The sequence below is a fragment of the Dermacentor andersoni genome, chromosome 4 (assembly GCF_023375885.2).
Source record: "Dermacentor andersoni chromosome 4, qqDerAnde1_hic_scaffold, whole genome shotgun sequence".
Taxonomy (NCBI): Eukaryota; Metazoa; Arthropoda; class Arachnida; order Ixodida; family Ixodidae; genus Dermacentor; species Dermacentor andersoni.
The window spans coordinates 181,131,861-181,147,174 of NC_092817.1; the positions used below are offsets into that span (position 1 = coordinate 181,131,861).

Below are 15,314 nucleotides of genomic sequence, written 5' to 3' on the forward strand. Positions count from 1 at the left end.
TATACCATAACCGTAATTGCCATGCTGGCTCAACCACCTTGCTTGCAGCTCGTGTAGACACTAGCGCCACAGTTCCCTTTGTAGTTGTATGAAACTCTACGGCTAGCGCCTTCACGAAATTACGCGACGGCGGACGCATCGGCGTATATGGCTGACAGCTACCATCGCGAAGAGCCAGGAAGGCTATCAAAGCGTCCAGCGCAGAGTCACTCGAAACCCAGATAAATTTATAGTATACTCGACTGCGACCGCTTCTACTCAGTTGAGACAGCAGACAAAGGTGACGACCACCGTGGTAGCGACAGCGTGGCAAAATAATGGGCAGTTATGCGAAGAAAGCGCCGCTTGAAAACAGCAGCCGACTGCGCTCGCACAACGATGGTTGGCGTCTGCGTTCCGGGCGTCGGCACCACGTGGTTGGCCGTTGACGCAAAGCGAAGTAGAAGCTTACAATGGCAAAAATTCCTAATGAAACTGCGGTTGCTGAATATAGCATAGCAAAACAAAAATACAAGGAAAGACGAGGCAAGGCGATGGGTTCACTTTCAATGTGATCTTATAGCAATAATATATATATGTATATATATATATATATATACAACTAGCTGACCTTGCACGCTGGCGGTAGGCTAGCCGCCTGAAGACACATCGAAAACGTCCACAAAGATAATATAAAATAACTAGATGCATATCAAGGAGATAAGGCATGAATGCAGCGCATGTTTTCAAGATTTTTGATGTGTTGCCTCTTTCATAAACCCACCGACAGCGCTGTCGAAGTTGCGATAACGCACGTGATACCTAGCCTGCGATGTAGCATCGCGTGTTTACACGTAGCTCCTCTCGACAATGCACTGGTCAAGCGACGGCTCGCCACCGGGATTACTACAGTGAATACTGTAGTTATCATGGTAGTAATGCCACGCTACGAACATTGTGGTTGCGGTCTGAGTCAAGTGGAAATGCATTAGCGCTTGTTAGAAAGCAGCTGGTTCCGTTATGTGGGCGGACAAGTCAGCTGCGAGAGAGGTAATATTACAATTAAGGATTTTGAAGAAATACACCTTTGGTTTGATACACATTTCAAGGACTGCTTAACAGACCAGGACAAAGACCACGGGAATGTTTCAGAGCCAACAATGTAAAGTGTTATGGACGAAAACAAGGGGAACCGGTGGAAAAGATTTTTGTTAGTCACAGCCACGTAAATCGAAGGAAAGCGCAGGGCACCTCTACTGTGTTTCTTTAATTGAAGTGTAGGAATAGTAATAAATGTAAATGAAAGTGGTCTCAAAGAGGACTTGTCGGTGGGAGTCGAGCCTACATATTCCGTAGACAGAGAGACTTATGTGTAAAAAAGTTGCAGGAGGATGTTAAATGGATATGAAAACTGCGTATTACAGAATATTAGATCATGAAAGACTCCTGCAGCTGTTCTAATGCTGCCTGTGAGGAGACATAAGAGAGAGAGAGAGAAAGCAAGGATGGGAAAGGCAGGGAGGTCAACCAGAACAGCATCCGGTTTGCTACCCTACACTGGGGATGGGGGAAAGGGGAATAGAAAGAGGAAGAAAGGGAGAGAGTAAGTGCTGAGTACGTGTGGGAGGGACAGCGTACACAATGAAACTATAAGCGGTCTGTTAAGCCCGTGCACTTCAAGTACCGCACTAGTGCACGAATCGCTTTTCGAGCCAGTGACGGTTGTGGCCACGGTCCGAGTATCTTTGACTCGGTGAACGGTCTCGAGTCTAGTCTGCGTAAAGTTGCCCGCAGAGAGAGGCGTTGGGCATCGTAGGGAGGGCAGGTACACAATAGGTGCTCGATGGTCTCCTCGCACCCACAGGAGTCACACATCGGGCTCTCGGCCATTTCCATACGGTAGGAGTATGCGTTCGTGAACGCCACTCCCAACCACAAGCGACACAACAAGGTTGCTTCGCCGCGGGAAAGGCTAGATGGCAGTTGTAGCCGTAGCGTGGGGTCCAGTTTACGTAATCTGCAGTTGAAGCCACTTGAAATCCAGAGATCTTGGGACTTCTTGCGCGCAAGTAGGCGAAGTTTCCTGGCAGCGTCCGACCTCGCCAAAGGTATTGAACGCGTCTGGGTACCTTTGTGGACACACCGGGCAGCCTTGTCAGCTAGGTTGTTGCCGACGATGCCACAGTGATCAGGAATCCACTGAAATATAATGTGGTACCCTCTTTCCAGAGCAAGGTGGTGCAGTTCCCTGATTTCAGATGTCATTTGCTCGTAAGTTCTGTGACGTAATGCGGATATGATGCTATGAAGGGCTGCCTTAGAGTCACAAAATACGACCCATTTTTCTGTTGGCTCTTCGGTGATGTACATCATAGCGGCATGGAGAGCTGCAAGTTCTGTCGATGTAGATGTAGTCGTGTGCGACAATTTGAATTTAACTGTAACGTTCTTGGCTGGAACGACGAATGCGGCAGTTGGGAGCTGGTAGGTGAGGTCGAACCATCGGTATATATATGTATGCGGTCATGATACGTCTGGTGCAGTAATAGGAGTGTAAGTTGCTTCAGAGCCGGCGGTGGATGATTGGACTTTTTTGTAATTCCAGGAATAGCAAAATTCACTTGAGGCTGTCGCAGGCACGACAGGGGGGAGGAAGGCTTCGCCGCCGGTGTAAAAGATGCTAGTATGTACTCTTGATGAGCGTTAATCTGGTGAAAAGGTCGCTTGAGGTCTCTCGGCTGGTAGGGAGGCGAAATGGTGGTCGGGGATCCTTGACAGATGGCGAATGTGCGCTCTAAGAGAGTCGACAGCTACATGTGTCTGGATTGTATGGTCTCCTGCGATGGCAATTGTTGCTGCTGTTGACGTGCATCGAGGCAGCCCCAAACACGTGCGTAGGGCTTGACCTTGTATGCTCTCCAAGGTGCGAAAGTTCGTCTTGCATGCATTTGACAACACTGGTAGGCTGTAACGTAGGAGTCCGAGAAACAAAACCCTGTACAGCTGCAACATAGAATGGACTGGTGTACCCCAGTTTTTCCCGCATAGAAATTTGAAGACCTGAGCAATGGCGACTAGCTTCTTCTTCAGATAGACGCAGTGAGGGCTCCACGAGAGGTTGCGGTCAATGATGACGCCCAGAAAGCGATGCGTCTTAACATAGTGAACAGCTTGACCATTGATGGTAACAGGATATGATGACATTTGTTTCCGCGTAAAACCAAGTAATGCGCACATTTCAGTAGACACACTGAGGCCTTGTTCTCGGAGATAAGAAGCCGTCATGGTTGCCACCCGCTGAAGCCTGGCTCTTAACTGAGGGCGAGTCACCGCTGAGGCCCAGATGCAAATGTCGTCGGCGTATATTGAGACATGTACTGTCTGCGGTAGGTAATCCGCTAGTCCTACCAGGACGACGTTGAACAAAATAGGCCTCAACACTCCACCCTGTGGCACACCACGGCAGATGTAATGGTCTGAAGTTGGGCCGTCTTCGGTCTGTAAGAAAAAACGCCTTTCAGTGAAATAGTCCCGAATCCATTGATACATCCGACCACCAACTCCAACAGCCTCAAGTGAGTTTAGTATGGCCTCATTGGCGACGTTGTCGTATGCTCCTTTTATATCCAGAAAAAGTGCCGCAGATAGGCGCTTGAGGCTTTGTTGATTTTGGACCCATGTTACGATGTCAATGACGTTGTCGATGGACATGCGACCTCGACGAAAGCCTGTCATGGCGTTCGGATAGATGTTGAATCGTTCTAGGTACCATTCCAACCGGGCAAGAATCATTCTTTCCATCACTTTGCCGACGCAGCTCGAAAGCGCAATCGGACGATATGATGAGATCTCAAGCGGTGACTTTCCAGGTTTCAGAATGGGGATCAAGCGGCTCGATTTCCATTGTTTAGGAACGGCGCCGTTCTGCCAAGACTCATTGTAGTAGTTGAGAAGCTCATCACGTGCGTCATGTCCAAGGTGGCATAGGGCAGCATACGTGATGTCATCAGGTCCTGGTGACGAAGAACGCCTGCAGGTCGCCAACGCAGCGTCGAGCTCTTCGAGTGAAAATAGCACGTTCATTTCTGGTACACGTGCCTCAGGGATGTCATTCAATGCTGCGTCAGTAATGATGGCCACGGACCCAGCAACCCGTGCACATAACTCTTCAGCCACTTGAAGTTCCGAGCGGAGTTGGTAGAGGGCCAGAGCAGCGAAGGGCTTCCTTTGATGCTGAGATGAGCGAAGACCCCTAACCGTTCTCCATATGTGCGAGAGCGATTTTCGGGAATCAAGCGACTGACAGCATGTTTTCCATCGCTTATCTTCCAATTTATCCATGTGACGCTGGACTTTCTTTTGTATGCGTCTGAAGCCCCAGACCCAAGACGGACTTCGTGCGCCGATACCTCCTCTCCGCCTGTCGGCGTGCCGCACGGAGCCTCTCCAGTTCGATGTCCAAGTCTGTTCGCCTTGTTAACCTTGTAAGCGAGCAGATGGGTGTTTTCAATGCCTCTGCGATTGCTTCCTCGATAGTGTGTGAGAGGCCTTCCCGACATGTGTCATCCATATCCTTCTTAAATTTTGTCCAATCAACTGTACGCAACACAGTAGAGGAGCGTCCTCTAATCTTTATGTATGTTGGAATATGGTCGCTTCCATGTGTTTCTATGTCTGTAAACCATTGGACGCTCGAGGCAAAGCGCCGTGACACCAAAGTCAAGTCCAAGCAGCTACTGTAGGTCGTGCCTCGCAGAAATGTAGGGCTGCCGTCATTCACACAGCACAAATCATGGTCGGCAGCAATTTTAGTGCAATTTTAGTCGGAGCCAATTTTAGTGCTTCCCTATAGCTGGTGATGCGCGTTGAAGTCACCTGTGATAACCCAGGGGCCATTGTTCATTAGTAATATTTTTTAAGTCGTTCGCCGTCAAAGTGAACCGCTGAGGATATGTAGGCTCCAATTAGTGTAAATGACACATTCTTCTTTTGGACATTTAGGCAGACATATTAGTTGTCGTCATGGGGCTCTATCGCGTTAGCGACATATATTAAGTCCGTGCGGATGTAGATGATCACTTTCGTGCTCGCACCGCATGTGGACGAGACGAAAGATTCATAACCGGACAGTCTGAGTGGAGTTGATGTATTTGGTTCGCGAATAACCAGTATGGGGAAGCGATTTGTGAAAATGAATTGGCGAAAGTCTGATATACGGGTCCTTAGACCCCTGGCATTCCATTGAAAGATCGACGCACTTTTATGTTCAGTGCGGAAGGGGACTATTGGTCGAGCCATGATGCTTAAACGATGCTACCAAGCACTGGATTTAGTGCAACCAGTATTTGTAGAGCGCTTCAAGCTGCTGGTGGTTGCAGCTTGTTCAGTATAATGCGCATTGTAGTAATTAGCGATTGCAGCATATCAGCTACCTGCCTGTCTTGGTCGCACACATCGCCGACAGTAGACGTCGAGGGTTGTCCAGCAAAAGTTTGCTGTGATTCTGTTGGTGAATGTTGTTTCGGTAGAGCCGGCCAAGATTCGGCAGATGTGGCCTTCTCAGTGGACTTGTTCTTCGCGGTCCTTTCCACATTGTCTGGCCTAGGCGGTGGAGGAGGAGGTGGTGTTGTAGGAAGTGGCATGCGCCTTCCTTGAGGAGCCTTTCTTGAGGAGCGCCGGCGACGTGAACGTCGCTTCCTGATTTTTTCGGCGGCTTCGCGATCAGATGAATGATCTCTCGCCATCTCTTTCAAGATGGCCATTTCCTTCTTAATATGTGGGCATTTCTTCGATGAAGCTTCATGTGATCCTCCGCAGTTTGAACACTTCACCACAGTTGCGCCACATTTATCTGCAGCGTGGGGCTCTCCGCAGCGGGGGCATGCTGCCTGATTCTCGCAGACGCCGCTCACGTGTCCCAGTTTCATGCATTTGCGGCACTGAAGAGGTTTCGCAATGAAAGGTCGCACTGCATGTCTGAAGTGTCCAACCTTAACAAGCGAGGTTATATATTTACCCTTGAATGCTATTTTCACGCAGCGTGAACTGCCTAGCCGCTTAACATCAGCGATGACCTCATCATTGGCTGGCTTGATAAGAATCGGCAAGTCGTTATTAAGGATGGCGACGTCTACGTCGTAGATAACGCCGGTGACTACGTCAGATCCCAGAGGGATGTAAGAGCGCACCTGAATGCCATCGAGGTCCGTTACGCTGCGTAGAGTGGTCAAAGCAGCCGCATGCTGGGCATCAACCGCCAGAAGATTTTTTCGGGTGTTCACTCGAATGTCCGATATTTCATTTGGCACCAGGACTTCCAGTGACATCGACACAGATTGCCTGATAAGTAGCTTCATGTTGACGTTGGGAAGCAGGGGCACAAATATGATGGTATTGGCGTCCAGCCTCTGCGTCTGTCTCACTGTTTGCGTGCTTGACGATGAGGAAGTCCTGGTGTCCCTTCTCTTCGCTCTGCGGCTCTGCACAAGCTGGAAGTCGTCATCGGAAGTGCCCTCACTGCTGAGAGAGTAGACATAGGTGTCCTCGCTGTCGGTGTCGCTCTGCTGACCGATCCGCTTCCTGGAGGCGGCCGCCGCTGACGCCGCCGTCGCCGGCAGACGTGCGGGGTCGTCCACTTCCATTACGACCGAGCAGGGAGCGAGGACCAGCGGATGAACTTAGGTTTTCCCAGAAATAAACCGGAGCTAGAAAGAACAACGCTGTATCAAAAGACACTTCGTCGTCGTCAGCAGGAAACATAAATAAACAAAAAAAGCATTCGCGCAGAATACATCTCAAGATGCCTGTCGACTGTAGTGTCATTAGCATCGAAGCAATGCATTTCTACCGCCAAAACACGTCAGTTATAATCCGTTTACAAAAATGGGGCTTCCTTATTGCGGTGTGTTTTTTTTTTTTTTTGACACACTGCGCGATTTAAGGCTGCAAACGCAAAGTCCACGCGAAGTTACTTGCGTGGCTTCCGAGTGTGTGCCGGCAGCGCGCCGGTGCGCAGGAGCCGAGTGCTGTAGCCGATTTGCTCCGTCGGGCTTCACTACACAGACACGGTTTTTCATCTGACGGCACCGCTGCGAAGCCCGCGCATTGCCTCCGAAATGAGTGGCGCCATGTATGCGTGCGAACGCTGCGAAACTCGTCACGTATGAGGTGCATGAATTGTTTTGATGTACGTTTAACCATTCCTGATGTAAAATCCCGCAACAGGTGTATTTTGAGTTACATAACTAACTTACTAACTAACTAACTAACTAACTAACTTACTAACTAACTAACTAACTAAATAAATAAATAAATATCAATGTGATTTGATTGCATGATCACTAGCCTAAGCTGATCAACTAGAACACGCTTTGTAAGCTAAAATTACAATGTTCACTGAGCCAATATTTTTTTTTATTTTTCCTTAATTTATTGCGTTACAGCAGAGGAGTTACAGGAACGAATAGAGCGTGCCTTAATTTACGCAGCACACTTAATATTCAGTCGGCCTTTTCCGATGGTTTACTGCTCGAATGAAAAAGGGGCGCGCATCAATGTTCTTTTTTTAGCGTGGTACTCTAGAATCTGCTGACATGATCATTAGAGCTTGAGATATACACAGATGCTCCTTTAGATATGTTCCTTTGTTGATTACAATCTTGCCAATTTATAATAAATATAAAAGGTTCCGTGTCAGCTTTCTGCGTCAGACGGTATGCGAATTTCAACAAAGGTCATCTTTAAGAGCCAGTCAAGTCTCCTTCCTTCCGTATCATCAGAGAAAGACCCTGGAAGACCTCTTTTGCATTTGCTCTAGAGACGTAATGAAGGCAAATTTGGCGTGGCCCCAAACGAAAAAGCTATTTTCCAAAATTTCACAGAATGCAAGTTATCTGAACAGTATTTTTGAGGATTCACTAGAGAACATCGCAAGTTTCGCTGAGTGAAGTTCGATGCTTTACCAGCTCTTCCTAAGGCGATACGTACATGCGGCTTTCATGAGCAGTCGGACGACATTATTGCCTCAAATATTTATATCTACGCTTTGTTTCAATATCAGGTTATTTAAACACTACTGCAATTGAATTGGTCTCCTCTTTATGCTAAAGAAAAGCTGCTCACTTTTTCATATTGAAAAAGAATTAAGGAAGAAATGAGACATCCACCCAATCGTAGAAATTGCTCCAAAGGAAACACATACGGCTTCCTCGAAAGTTGAAGAAAAATTTCTCCTGGTCCGGGGCTCGAACCCGGGGCCACCGCCTTTCCGGGGCAACCGCTCTACACTCTGAGCTAACCAGGCGGTTAGCAGATTGCAGGGCGAAGCCGGATTTGTCAAACTCTTGCCTTTGCTTCGAATTGTTGACATGGCTGGATGGATGGATGTTATGAGCGTCCCCTTTGGAACGAGGCGATGGGTTGCGCCATAAAGCTCATGCTGTTATACTGCCTAATGTCCTAGGTACGTTAAAGAAGTACAAAAATGAAAAGAAAAACACGATGAATTCCCATAACCAAATTTGACTTCGCCCTCCCATCTGCTGGCCGTCTGGTTATCTCAGATGGTAGAGTGGCTGCCCCGGAAAGGCGGTGGTCCTGGGTTCGAGTTCCGGACCAGGACGAATTTTTCTTCAACTCTGAGGCTTTTCTTTCGAGGAAGCCGTATGGGTTCCCTTTGGAGCAATTGCTACGACTGGGTGGATATCTCATTTCCCCTAATTAATTTCTTGTCCCCACCTCGCGGGTTTCCGCAGACCTCTTACGTCAAATTTAAAATTGTTTTACATGTAGTACAGTAGTTCAGAGTACGCGGTCAGTCTTTCCGAAGGTTAGCTGTTTCGGCTTGATTCGCAGGTCTTATGCCTGATGCAATGATAAGCATATACCCGGAAATAAGAAGCAAGCCGCCCAAAAATGTCAGGAACACAAATTAAAAATAAAAGAATCCTAAGCAGCGCCCTGTGAGAATACCGATATAACATCTCTATAGTCATAAAATTTCACACGGATATGCGCGTCCGAAGCCGCGAATAATACCGCGTTAAGACCGTTTATATTAAATCAATTTGCGTCTGGAGTTTGACGGGCCAAAACCACGATATGATTATGAGGCACACCTTAGTGGAAATCGTTTTTCTTTACTACCTCGAATATTTTAACGGCCACGAAATTCTTTTTTTTCTACTTCACATGACTTTTTTTTTATCTCAGCCCTATGGAATTGTCGGCGCTGCCGTAAGCATTGCACCCATGACCTCGAGCTGGAAAGCGCGACGCAATAGACACTAAGGTGCCACAAGTGGTCCATTTTCTTTGGGTGGTGGTAGTGGTAAAACTTTATTTCCCAAAGTAGGGGTCCTGAATGCCACTCGGCTAGGTGCTAGGTGTAGAGGGCAGCTCCCACGTCGGCACAGAGGGCCCGAAGCTCTCCGCCGCCGCGCGGGCCTCCTGGACATGTTAGTCGTGTAATGAAGTACTTTTGAGCCCTTTGTCCAAGTGTTCCTCGTTCTTGGGTGCAAGCGTCACTCGATGCACAACCAGACAGCATGTGGTTCAAGTCTACACGTTCATTGCAATGTTCACACACATGTTGTTCATCGTAGTCTGGGTCGATGTGCTTCATGCGCCAGGGGTGCGCTATGAGCTGATTCGGAGCAAGCGGAACGTGATCGACTGGTTGCGCGTTAATTTCTTATCCGGAAGGTTAAGTGAATAATTGATCCATGTGCTCGATATGTGGGGAAGCGCGGGGACGCGGTCGATGAGTCCTCGCACCGCCTCGTGTGCGATCTCGTTGAGATTCCGCAGGCCGCCGCCTAAGCTGTCCATGTGTGCCCGGAACCATACGTTGGAGTGATCGGTGATGTTACTTCCGCCTAAGATTCGTAGCGTCGTCTTGTCTATCCCGCCCTTGGCGAAAGCCCGAGCGGCTGCTTTAGAGTCGCTGTATACAGTTGTGAAGCTCGAGTCTTTGAGAGCTAGTGCTATCGCAGCTTGTTCAGCTGCCTCTGGCTTCTTGGTGTAAAGGGTGAGTGCGTTGCGCGTTGGCCCGTGTCCGTCGATTACTGCTACCAAGTAGGCGTGCTTTCCCGGTATGTACGTTGCACCCACGAAAGCTGTCTAGTCGGGAAACCTTGCCGTGTCCGCCGCGAGGGCTCTGGCGAGGGCGAGACTTCTTCCTTGATTGTGGATCGGGTGTACGTTTCTTAGAAAGGGGAGCACTTTATATCTTCTCGCATGACTTTAGGTAACTTCAGGACGTTGTTCCTTTCCGCTATGGTGTTCAGGCCGAGCTTGACGAGAATCTCTCTGCCCGCTTTGGTGCTTGATAGGCGTGCGATCTGTGCCCTGTTCTGAGCCTCGATGATTTCGGCAAGGGGATTGTGCAATCCTAGCTGTAAGAGTAGATCAGTGGAGGCATTATCGGGGAGCCCCAACGCTGTCTTGAAGGCTCGGCGTATGTGTACTACGATCCTTTTCCGATGTTCTTTTTTCCAGTTGAGCATCGCAGTCACGTATGTGATGTGACAGAGTGCAAAAGTGTGGACCACTCTAATGGCGTTGTCCTCGTTCAGTCCCCTGTGCCTATTCTTGATGCGCCGAAACATTCGGGTCGCGTTCGCAATCTTGATCGTGATGCTGTCCAGCATTACCCAGTTGAAGCCGTTACTCTGAATGATGAGTCCTAGAATTTTTATTTTGTCAACCGTAGGTATGCGATTTCCGACCCTGTCGCGCAACTCTATGAATGGAGTGTGGTATCTGCGCCCGTCGTTGGACAGGCGCCCGAGTCTTGGGGGGTGGTAGATGAGCAGCTCGGATTTTCTGGAAGAGCAGCGAGGTCCCACTGGGGTGAGATGGGCCCCGGTAACCGAGATGGCTTCCTGCATGCGAGCTTCCAATTCCGCATCGCTGCCACCGGTGCTCCAGATGGTGACATCGTCTGCGTATATGGTGGGCTCCACTTCGGCAATTTCGCCCAGTGCGCGAGAGAGTTTTGTCATCGCCAAGCTAAATAAGAATGGCGAAAGCACTGAGCCTTGCGGTGTTCCCTTATCGCCCAGATCAAAGCTCTCCGAGACCTGCTCGCCTATGCGGAGAGTGGCCGTTCGATCTTCCAGAAACGCCTTGACGTAGCGGTAGAAGCGTGTTTCGAGATTGTGGTCAGATATGGCTTTGAGAATGGCTTGATATTGGATGTTGTCAAAAGCTTGCTCCACGTCGAGTCGTAGAAGCGACTTGGTGCCTCGAGTAGGGGCGATTGAGCAGGCTTTTCTTGATTCGTAGCATAGCGTCTTGCGTTTAGAGACTTGGCCTATAGCCGATCATATTGTAGGGGAAGAACTTCTTTTCTTCTACGTATTCCGATAGTCGGTTCAGGATGACATGTTCGGCTAGCTTTCTTAGGCAGGACGTTAGAGAGATCGCCCTCAGGTTTGGTAGCCCGAGCGGCTTGTACGGTTTTGGGATCAGCACCGCGGTGGCATGCTTCCACTCTACAGGTAGATGGGTGGCTTTCCAGGCTTCGTTGATTTGTTGCGTTAGGAAAGTGACCGAGTTGTCCTCTAAATTTCGCAGAGCCCGCTTTGTGATACCGTCGGGGCCTGCTGCAGAGTTACTGTTGAGTTCGTGAATTGCGAAGCGTACTTCGCTTTCTGTGAAATCCATATCTATCTCCGAGTTTGGGGCACCATCATAGTCCTTCCTTTGAGTCAAATGCAGCCTTTACCTATATATAATGACAATTACATGTTACTAGAGCTCTTTTGTCTCTCCGGCGGAAGTCACTTCACGGTAACTGTTTTAATTTACGCCTCACATAGGCTGAAATGCAAATATGTATACAATAGACACGATAGAGACGATACCACAATCTACAGGTCCAGCGTGGCTTTTCTGCATTTTTAGTTCTTAAGGACTGTCCTAGCACACAGCACGTTTAGCGACTCTCTTTAACCGCAGAAACCCAAGGAAAATGTCGTTTGAAGAAAAATTACAACGTGTTTGCTTTAATGCCTTGCATGCAGAGAACATTTTTAGAAAAATAGTAAAATGAAATCAGGTTACTGAACTATCCACAATTGAAGATTCGATCCAGCGTACTAAAAACACTACTGTGGGTTCTCCGTTATGTTTCTCGCTCATAAACAATAACATTAAGGTATCTAAGTTAGCTTATCAACAGTGATGTGTTGTGCTTACCGAAACTCAGATTATCCGAGAGGGCTCTCAAGTAATGACATGTAAATGTTCGTTTAATAAAACGTGTTGCTGTCCTGTGTAATGTGTCGAGGTGGTTCAGAAACACTCAAACATAATTTTAACCTTGTGTCGCCCTTGTTTCAAGGATGTTCGGTATGTACTACTGTCGTTTTCAGAAAACCTGGCCGTGCACAAGCACCTTTACGGTGGTGTTTTCTTCCTCGACTCACTCCCCAAGACGGAGACGTCCAAGGTGAACCGCTCTGTGCTGGCCCAACTGTGTGCTGCGATGGCGCCACTGTGAAGAACAAGACTAGCTTTTTCAGGAGACATATCCCCTAAGTGGGTCACAGGCACATCAAACTGCAAAAATGAGAAGAGACACTTGAGCGGTTCTCACGACTTGTGTGAAAGCAGCAAGAGTGGAAGCGGAAATAAAAAAGAAACAAAGAAAAGACTTGATGTAAAATTGTTGTAGTTCTCGTTAATATTTTTTTTCAATGCACCCTCGCTACAATAATGCCCTCTTAGCGCATCAAGTGATCTCAAGAAATAATAAACTTTAGTAAATAGAACAAGTACGCGTTCAATTCTCTTTAAAATCATAATACGCACTATCTTGTGAGATTAAGACAAGCACTCAGCATCGGAATTCATACCTCAAGAGCAAACGTACCGGAATAGTTAGATGGGCGCTCGTGAAGTGAAGCTTCTAGTTAAATGCCCTGTGCGACCTGTACATACCGAAATGCACCTCAACTTGAAGCCCATACGGCGACTTGGTCAAAAGAGCAACTACCATGAACGCGCCGAAGGATACGCAATCGGAGTCTTGAGTACGTTCACTACAGGCGTTATGTAGACCAAATCAAGCAAGGGCATCAAGTTAAGGTGCTTTTCTTAACACCTGGGTAAGAAAACAATAGCAACAAGAATAAATTTCGTTTGCATATTTCATTACTAATGCGCGGGAAATTAGTGTTGAAGCCATTCAGAAAAAAATTTACGACAATTTAATTTGTGCCGAAACGCAGATGTCTGCATAAGCACACTGGTTGCAAGACGAGCGCAGTAACACCATGTTTCAAGACGAGCGCAGTAACATCATTCCTACTCATTTCGAAGCCCGTACTTCTCACGCTTAATCGGCCGATTCTTAACTAGATCCGTTGAGCTCCCTACCATTTATGAAGCATTAAATTTATTTAACTGGTCGGGAAACTTCCTACTGTTTGCAGATCACTAGTTCGCTGCAGAGATGCATGGCGGCAACAACGCTAATAGCGAAATCTTGTGACGCAGTGTTTAACCAGGGGACACCACGTTATTACAGCAGTGACACACCATATACCATGTAATTGCTGGTGTGAAGCCTTGATAGTGACATAATTATATACATGTAGTTCTTTTAAGCGTGGCACTGACTAGAACACTCGTGGGACGCAAAAATTTGTCAAGCAGATTGTATTTCAATAAACCGTCACAAGGTATGACTACCAGTTTAGCTACTGGGGTCCGTTGCTCCGCTTAGCGGTAAACCGCTCACTGTAAGGGTTTTGGGAAGAAGCTAAAAGTGTACATTTTCTCGTTGGAGGGTTTCAGGGTGTCGAACTGAAAGTCTGGGTTGGGTTTTGATTAGAGTTCACGTTTTTTTTTTGTTTGTTTCAGGCGCAGCTTTAAAACCACTTCGGCGCTTTTCGAAGCGTTTCATTGTGGTTCAAACCGGTCGAAGAAAAAAATATTCCAGTTTCACTGGTTTCCATGAAAACACATTATACTCACGAAAAATACAGAAATTTGACAAGACGTGTTTTTGGCAGAGTTGGTTCATAACCCGGCATAAATGAGGAGAGCGCAAAAGTCCGGTGCAAGAGAGATAACAACACAACCATTTGTGCAGCGTTGTGCGGCTTGTGGCGTTTTTGCCTTGTCCACAACTTTGTTGCTCTTGTGCTGTTCTCTGCCTTAATTCGAAGAAATTGCCATGGCGCAGCGTTCAGACGCCGAGCCTCGGGACCTCCAGTCCTCTGCTACGTCATTAGCGCTGTCCCACGGACCCCTTCCATTTTCTTCGGGTACTCTCACTTGCGACGTGTCAAGGGCACAAACATGCCCATTCGTTCCATTCCGACTCCGCCATCAAGTATTTCACAAGCTACACGGCGGAAGCCATCATAGAGTTCATGCCATGCAGCGTCTAATTGCTTCTCCCTTTGTGTGGCCGAGTTTGAACTCTGACGTGCGCTGCTGGGTTCGCGAATGCCTCTATTATCAACGCTCCCAGATGGCAAGACACACCAAGTCGCCAAGTCACTCATTTCGTCCACCTGAAGCTCTGTTCGATCACATTCACGCTGGCATCGTTGGCCCGCTGCCATCATCTGGAGATGCACGCTACATGCTCACTTGCGTAGACCATTATGCCCGCTGGCCTGAAGCATTTCCTCTCACTGACATAGCGGTACTTATAGGGACTTCCACGTTTCTCAGTGGCTGGATCTCGGGCTTCCGATGCCCCAGCGTTGTTACGACCGATCGCGGCCGACAGCTCGAATGTGATCTCTTCCGCAAACTCAGTGCTTCCAAATTGAAACAAGGTTTGGGTACGGGCTAGTTGGTATTTCATGGTATCAATCGTCACTTACAGCGCATACATAGACGAGGGACTCGGTCATGGGGACTTAGCAAGCCATCAATTGTATTAGCAGACAAAGAACTGGTTTTTCTGACGAAGCTCATGCGCTCTCGTTCATCTTAGATCATGAATTTTGAATTCATGCTCATGTCGGGTTGGTGCTTTGAAGGGGGCGCTTTTGTCTTGGTGTCTCAGTATATATATGTATGTTTCTCAAAATAAAATCACTTGGAAGTAAGCGCTTGTCTTCGTCGTTCTTTTTTGTCCCTCGTCTATGTATGCGCTGTAAGTGACGATTGATTCCAAATTGAGCCTTGTTTCTAACCGAACCCTTATTTCTGTTTACATTGTCTTTATTTTACTTGCTGTCCTAGAGCTGTACGTTACCGTCAAAGTTTTCTTGCGCGAACACATTATACAGATTTTCAGAAGAACAAACCGAGACAAGCATGCCAGATGTTGGCTTTGATCAACTTTCAGCCCTAATTTTTCCATTCAG

The 15,314-nt window shown here is 47.8% G+C and overlaps 1 protein-coding gene across 1 annotated transcript in view; it reads left to right on the forward strand.

Annotated features, from left to right (window-relative positions):
* Positions 1–12,749, forward strand: part of LOC126530643 (uncharacterized) — an 86,330-nt gene extending 73,581 nt beyond the window's left edge. Inside the window, exon 9 of the mRNA XM_050177907.3 lies at positions 12,357–12,749. Within this exon, the coding sequence (XP_050033864.1) occupies positions 12,357–12,484 (128 nt within the window). The 3' untranslated portion in view covers positions 12,485–12,749. The remainder of the gene's footprint in view (positions 1–12,356) is intronic.
* Positions 12,750–15,314: the final 2,565 nt, after the last annotated feature.